At 39.6% G+C, this 7,951-nt stretch overlaps 1 protein-coding gene across 1 annotated transcript; it reads left to right on the forward strand.

Annotated features, from left to right (window-relative positions):
- The first annotated feature begins 431 nt into the window (after positions 1 to 431).
- Positions 432 to 7,142, forward strand: slitrk2 (SLIT and NTRK-like family, member 2). Its single transcript, XM_051860922.1, has one exon. The coding sequence runs from the start codon at positions 1,987 to 1,989 to the stop codon at positions 4,546 to 4,548; it is 2,562 nt and encodes an 853-aa protein (XP_051716882.1). The 5' UTR covers positions 432 to 1,986; the 3' UTR covers positions 4,549 to 7,142.
- The last annotated feature ends 809 nt before the right edge of the window (positions 7,143 to 7,951 follow it).

The raw sequence follows: 7,951 nt of genomic DNA on the forward strand, positions 1-7,951 counted from the left end.
TAACAGATGATTGATGTATTAATTTTCATTCAATCATTTGAGTTTAGTAACACATTTTGTTTTGGTGTCTGAAAACCATTTTTGTTGTTGTTGTTGTTTTTTTTAAACCTAGATATAATATTCCCATATCTGCTACAAAATAAAGTAGAAAAATTCTACAAAGCACTAATAGCAAATAATCTACAATAAAATTGGAGACAACTAAGTATAGACAAATAAACACAAATAAACAGTTGCATCTGGGTGTCATATGTAAAACTAAACAAGAACCTGCTGATTATAAGACAAAAAAAAAAAAAAAAAAAAAATGAAATGTATTTATTTGATTACCTCAAATTGGATATAATAATTTTATTATAATTAATTATGTAATTTATTATAATTAATATAGTATTATATAAATATTTATTTATATATTTATTTATTTTGCTGTTGCTAGAGTCATCTATTATCATTTCTAATGGGTTGAAAACTGATGGTGTTACAGTGCTCTCCAGTATTGGCTGAGTTTGGCCTTAGTGCCTTGGGCATATTGTCCTCCTTTTCTTGGCTATCTATCATGAATTCTCTTGCCAGTGTGCACCATGTAAATCAATAATTTATGACGTATTACCTTATGCCTGAAGGTGCTTTGTAATTGCAATTTAAGCTGGTTCTTAATATTACAACGAGTCATGAATTAAGTCTCAAATTTCGCTTTGCTAAGCAGCAGTCAGTAAATAAGCAAGAGGAACGGATAAGTAAAATAAACACCAAAGCAATCTGGGGAAAATCAAAGGTTTCTTTATTTTTATCTTTTCTCTTATTTTAAGATCCCTGTTGACGCTGTCTTTACCCCTGCATATGCATGTTTTATATATATACACCGTATATATTGGAGCTACTTGCGCCTCCTAGTGGCCGATTATGATTAGAACAACGGCTTTTGTCAATGCCAGAAACTTTAATTACAGAAACTGTACAGAAATCTGATTTTATTATGTTTATTTACCTCTCATTTAGCCTCGTTGTGCTACAAATTAATGTTAACACCATTATAAGCCTATATAGAAAAATAATAAACACGGGCAAACAGAACCGTGACGTTGTTGTTGTTGTTGTTCTCCTTCTTCTTCTTAACAAGCATAAAGTCATATCTTTACAACTGTTTTAATACAAAGTAAGAGTACAAGACGCGTTAGAACACACACAGCAATAGTTCATAAATAGATTAAATAAAAGCAATAATTAAAGAAATAAAACGTAAAATGCCATACAATATCAAAAATAAATAAAACAAAAAGGCCATGAATTCTATCTTAAAACAACATTTATCAAGCAGTGATAAACGCAAGTCTGCAAATAACAATAACATGTTATTGTTGTTATAAAAAAACTAATGTATTTGACTAGCAGAGGAAAACATCTACTCACTCATGTCTGGTGACGTCGGAATACCACGCAGAGCTCACACACTCTCACCCAGCACATACACACACAGACACACATACATACATATGCGCGCGCTCCTGGTGGGAGTGAGTGAGCAAGCGCGGAGTCTATCTCTCTCACTCTGAAGCTCGCTCGCATAGCGCTCAGTTATCCCGCGCATCACGCACCGTCAAGTTGACTGTCGCCATGCAGGATCACAGGCGTAAAGTTGCTTTCGTGTGAATATCTCTCGCGCTGCAGGTGAAAAGGACAGTTTAAGCTCCGAGACTCAGAACTGTGGGTGCCTCGGATGCGCTTCAAACTGCTGCATGAATGCTTGCTCATTAGCCCGGGATTTCACTATCACTGCGAGGGACGACGATGCGTTCGGTCCGGCAGCGTTCACAGTGCGCTCGGTGATGGATGCCTTCTCCATTCCGCCTTTTGGGAATTAAGGAGGGTCAATGGAGAGCTGTGCGCTTTTGTGCGCCTTTTAAAAATCTTCTTTGGGGCTGTGCATGCCTGTTTTGAGATTTGCACATTAATGCTGGGGCTTTCGGCATTATTGCTGTAAAAATGCTGAACAACATTCTCTTGCTGAGCATTTTAACAGTCACCAGTTTCCCTTCAAAGACAGACAGCCGCAAAACTTCCAAAGACATTTGCAAGAACCGGTGCTCCTGCGAGGAAAAGGAGAACGCATTGAATATCAATTGTGAAAACAAGGGTTTTACCACGGTCATTCAGTTCCAGCCTCCGCAAAACAAAATCAGCCAGCTCTTTCTGAATGGAAACTTTCTCACCAAGATAAGCCCGAACGAATTCTTCAATTATGGTAATGTAACATCTCTTCATTTGGGTAATAATGGCTTGCAGGAGATCAAAACAGGGGCATTCAATGGGTTAAAAAACTTGAAGCGTCTTCATCTCAATAATAATAACTTGGAGATAATAAGAGAGGACACTTTTTCTGGTTTGGAGAGTTTGGAGTATTTGCAAGCTGATTATAATTACATTAGTGCCATAGAGGCAGGGGCTTTCAACAAACTGAATAAACTCAAAGTCCTGATACTCAACGACAACCTTTTGCTCTCTCTACCTAACAACATATTCCGCTTTGTCATGTTGACACATTTGGATTTAAGGGGAAACCGACTGAAGATGCTGCCGTTTGCTGGTGTTCTAGAGCATATAGGTGGAATAATGGAGATTCAGCTGGAAGAGAACCCGTGGAATTGCACTTGTGATTTGATACCCCTGAAAGCCTGGCTGGATACAATTTCCGTCTTTGTGGGGGATATCGTGTGTGAGACGCCGTTCAGACTGCACGGCAAAGATGTCACGCAGCTGATCAAGCAAGACCTTTGCCCCAGGCGCAATCCTGGAGACGCAAGTCATCGTGCGATGCAACCGCCGTCTGATTCACAATATCAGGGTCCGTCTCCAACCCTGCGGCCTCGAGTCACACCGACAAGAGCCCCCAAGGCCTCCCGCCCCCCCAAAATGAGATACCGCCCCACTCCTCGTGTCACGTCCAGAGATAAACATGTATTCGGGCCTATCATGGTCTACCAGACGCGTTCACCTGTCCCAATGACGTGCCCGAGCATTTGCGTGTGCACGTCGCAAAATTCCGACAGTGGATTAAACATCAATTGTCAGGAGCGCAAGCTTCAGAACATCTCTGAACTTCAACCCAAACCATCGTATCCAAAGAAACTGCATTTAACCGGTAACTATTTGCAGACCATATACAGAACGGATCTGACAGAATACAGCTCCCTTGAGCTCCTGCACTTAGGGAATAACAGAATAGCAATCATTCAGGACGGAGCCTTTGAGAATCTCACAAGTTTACGGAGGCTCTATCTAAATGGCAACTACATTGAAAGCCTGTCCCAGTCTTTATTCGCTGGGCTGCAGAGCTTGCAATATCTCTACCTGGAATACAACATCATTAAAGAGATTTTACCCCACACCTTCAACTCGCTGCACAATCTGCAGCTATTGTTCCTTAATAATAACCTGCTGAGATCCCTTCCCGACAATGTGTTTGGAGGTACCATGCTGACAAGGCTTAATCTCAGAAACAATCATTTTTCTCATCTCCCAGTGCGCGGCGTGCTGGACCAGCTCTCTGCCTTCATTCAGATCGACCTCCAGGAGAATCCGTGGGACTGCACCTGCGACATTGTGGAGCTTAAGAACTGGATGGAGCTGTCCAGCACCAGCGTAGTGGTGAATGAGATCACATGTGACTCACCATCCAAGCATGCAGGCCGGCTCTTGCGCTCCCTCCGAAATGATGCCATCTGCCCAGAGACTGATGAGGTTCCTGTGACTAAACCCCCGACTGTTGAGAGCTCGAGCACCGAGGCGACCCCTTCTTCTGCCGTAACCCCTACGGACAGAATGCCGGAGATGCCTCCAGAGGTGCCCTTGTCCGTTCTCATCTTGGGCCTGCTCGTTGTGTTCATTCTGTCCGTGTGCTTCGGGGCAGGATTGTTCGTATTTGTCCTCAAACGTCGCAAGGGAGTGGAGAACGTTCCCTCAGGCACCAATAACCATTTGGACTTGAACTCTTTCCAAGTACAGTATGGCTCATACAATGCAGATGCCAATGCGGATAAAACCGACAACCACGTGTACAACTACATCCCTCCGCCGGTGGGTCAGATGTGTCAGAACCCCATCTACATGCAGAAGGAGAGCGAGCAGGTGGCCTATTATCGGAACCTGAAGGAGCTGAGCTTCAGCACTCTTGACCCCAAGAAGGAGGAGCTTGATCGAAGCCCAGCTTTCACCATAAGCACAGTGGAGTTCATTGATAAGCAGCCGTGCGCCAACCGTGAACCGGAACTGCTTTATCAGAACATTGTGGAGAGAGCAAAAGATCTGCCCCAATCCGGGCCACTCAGCTATAACTTTTGCACTTTACCCAAAAAATCCTTCATCCCACCCTACGAAACCGCCCGGCGACACAACCAGGATCGATTAAACAAAACTGTTCTCTACGGGACCCCCAGAAAATATGCTGCACAGTCCAAAAACGAGCATCCTTTGCTATCCAACAAGCTTAAAACCGAGCCGGACTACCTCGAAGTTTTGGAGAAACAAACTGCGATGAGTCAGTTGTAAGACTGAGTCCCTGTAAAACTGTATCATCTGTGTATTCAACCACAAGAGACAATAATAACACCACCACCACAGACCTAAGCCTTCCATCTTCTTTTAGAGGCTGTATACATACCCGCAATTTAAAGATGATATATTATTTTCTCTAAGGTTTAAATTATTTCTTCTACTTGAAACATAAAGACTGTAGCAGTTGTCGCAAGAATATGTATAGCTTACAGCTCCATGCTTTTTTGTAATATGAAATATATTTTCTCTCAAACGACAGGGTTGTTGAAATGACATTCCTGTAGAACATGTTGGATGGTGAGTGCAACACAAATTCCTGGTTCCAGAAGTGCCTTTGCACTTGAAGAATTTTATCTCTGCTTTCTGCTAATCAAATTTTTATAAGTGCTGTATTTTAAGACTCTTTATGTAAAATAGAATTATTTGTCCATTGCATTAAACGGAAAAAAAAGTCAAATGGTACTCTAGTGTTGGGAGAATATTGTTTTCCATGTTTTACGGTTCTAAGATCAGGTGATTTCAGCTTAAATTGAATTAAGTTTCCCATGCATTCTGTGATGGATGTGGATTGTGCAGTATTCTGCAGCATGCCTGATCTCTTTTAGCGGCAGTGTGTGTGTGTGTGTGTGTGTGTGTAGTCTCAGCATATATAGTACTTGTATTTGCCTAGTTTCTATGTCATGAAGCATTGTCAAATGGTGCAGAAAATTATTTGATCATTTCTATTTGCCTGAATTTTTTGTTTACATATCGTGGCACATCGACTTGCTTGCTGTAGCACCTGATCTATTATTCCTTATGCGTTCACTCATTAATTTCTAAATTTAAATCAGATCGTCTTTGACTGTGGACATAACGGTTGCTGTCCAAGGTGCTAAAATGAGTCTGTAATGGCTGGTAGAGATATATTGCTGAATTTCTAAATATGCCTTATTGTAGACGAGTTAAATACTTGAAAAATGATGCAGCAGTTTCCTGCGCCATAAATCAGATGAGTGTTATTGTTTCCTATCAGCACAGAAATAGGGTATATGCATTTCTGGATTTATTTTTAATTTGTTTGTTTGTCTACATAAATGTAAAGAGAGCTCCATATCATTTCTGTACTCATAAACTCTGGGGTACATTACGTACATGCATTTCATTCATAATTCATTACCTTTTAAAAATGTTTGCAACCTATCTGAGCAGTTTGATTTCAAAGTGAGCCAAATGTTTTTGCCCTATAGAAAAAAAAAAAAGAAAGAAAGAGTGCACTGGCTACAGTGCTTGATGTGAGAGAATGTTTTTCATCCACTTTCAAATGGAGTGATTTCCTTTGCGTGGTACAATGAGCCTCTGTGTGGCTGTTTCCTGGTGTGGCTGAGAATGGGCAAGCCGCACATGCCTTGCACATCAATGAGAGGCCTGACCAGCAGAACACTTGCTGCTCTAGATGGAGACGTCATGCTTTGATTTGAAATAAATTGTGAGCTCTAATCGGTTTACGCAGAATGAGAGGGAGCAAGGCTGTTTCATTGATGCTGATGTATTGAGTTCATTATATATACAGCTGGTTCCAGTATAGTTTATGCGCTTTTTTTTTTTTTTTTTTTTAATTGCGTGCATGCAGTTTTGCTTATGCATTTGAAATTCATAAGTCTGGGAAGTGTGCAATCAGTCTTTTGCATGCAATTTGAGCTGTGAGAATACATTACAGATATATATTTCCAGAGCATTATGATAACTTCCTTATTGCTGTGTGGAGGCTGGGATAAAGGACTACTGACTGATTGAAGAGAAAGTTTTGAAGCCCAAGAGCCTCGGCAGTGCTGCAGTACTTTGATGCCACTGGCAGTGAATTATGTCGAGCAGTTTGAAGGTAGTTGGCTCCAGATTCAAATCGATGGGAATGATGCTAGGTGCTGGCTGCTGGGGGCTTGTCCTCAAGCCGTTCTTACTCACTTCAGCTATGCTCTCAGGCAGCTTCCAAATTCTCCTAAATGAATCTCCTCTTCCCTCATCGCAACTTTGGTTTATGATTTTCAGAAAAGTATTTTTTGCAGGTTCCGGACTGTAATAATATATTCATGATGGAGCTTTGATTCAGAGTCAGTCAGTATCCAGATCTCTTGAGTAACTGCTCAGCCTGAAGGCACATTCATTTTCTTGAAAGGCTGTGACGTCTGAACTGGAATATTGCAGAAAATTGCCAGTAGATATGCTTTTTGATTGACTTGCTCTCATCATTAGGTGCATTATGTAATACGGAAGGGCAACCATTTTCATTCTTTTTAAAATACAATTTATGTACATGTTAAATAAATATTACTATGCTAAATATTACAAATACCTACAAATATATATGGTTACACTTTATTTTACAGTGCCGCATTTACATTGTAATTACTCAAATAAGTACTGAGTAATAGTAATTAACTACATGTACTACTATAGAGTTACAGTTAGGGTTTGGTTTAGGGTTTGTTACTTGTAATTATGCATAATTTACTGTTATTACTATAGTAAGTTCATGTAGTAACGTGTAACTATGGCACTGTAAAATAAAGTGTTACCATATATATATATATATATATATATATATATATATGTTTAATATATCAACCAAGCGTATTTAATGTCTACACTGTAAAAATAAATATTTTCATGATTTATCACATTTTTTCTTTTGTCAAATCAACTTAGATAATTAATATTTTCAGTTTCTGTTGATTAAACCAATCGCTTTCATTGTAGTAACTCAAAATTTTAATTTCAATGAACTAGATAACTTACTTTTTTTAAGTTAAACCAACAATTCTTTTTTACAGTGTAAATTACCTAAAAACTCATGTGCTTGAGAGGCCATATGCTTTTATTCTCATTGTTATGCATAATTAAATGACCTGGTATTAAGAGATAGCTGTATCTCCTGTACAACGTGTTCTTGCAGAAGGTAAATGAAGCATGCATAAGATACAATGAGAATGTAGATGGACCCATCAGTGTTTCAGCTTCTGGATCCATAATTAAAATCATGTGCTTTAGTACATTCGGCGAGGAAAACGGTGTGAGAATAGCCATCAAGGGGCCACTCAAGCACACTTGTAGACATCTTAAGAGCTGCAATCAAACAAAGTGATAGAAGAGCATGCAATGATATTAGAGAGGAGGGGACGCCGTAAATTGTTAGAGTAAAAAGCTAGAGTTATGACGCTTTTTCGGCACATAGCTTGTTCACTCTGTCTGAGAAAAATGGGTGCAATCGTTTCACTGCATTGCAGATTTTTTATACAAATTAGTTATTAATTATTATCTGATGTTTGGATCAATTCAGATTTATATCTCTTTTATTTTCTAGGTTGTTGGTTAATAGTTTACATGAATGAAAGATGCTAACTGTCTTTGGTAACTATCA

This window comes from Ctenopharyngodon idella, chromosome 14, assembly GCF_019924925.1.
Source record: "Ctenopharyngodon idella isolate HZGC_01 chromosome 14, HZGC01, whole genome shotgun sequence".
Taxonomy (NCBI): domain Eukaryota; kingdom Metazoa; phylum Chordata; class Actinopteri; order Cypriniformes; family Xenocyprididae; genus Ctenopharyngodon; species Ctenopharyngodon idella.

Bases quoted from the DNA above. Each gene is read 5' to 3' on its own strand.
- slitrk2 (XM_051860922.1), top strand. From the start codon at position 1,987: ATGCTGAACAACATTCTCTTGCTGAGCATTTTAACAGTCACCAGTTTC.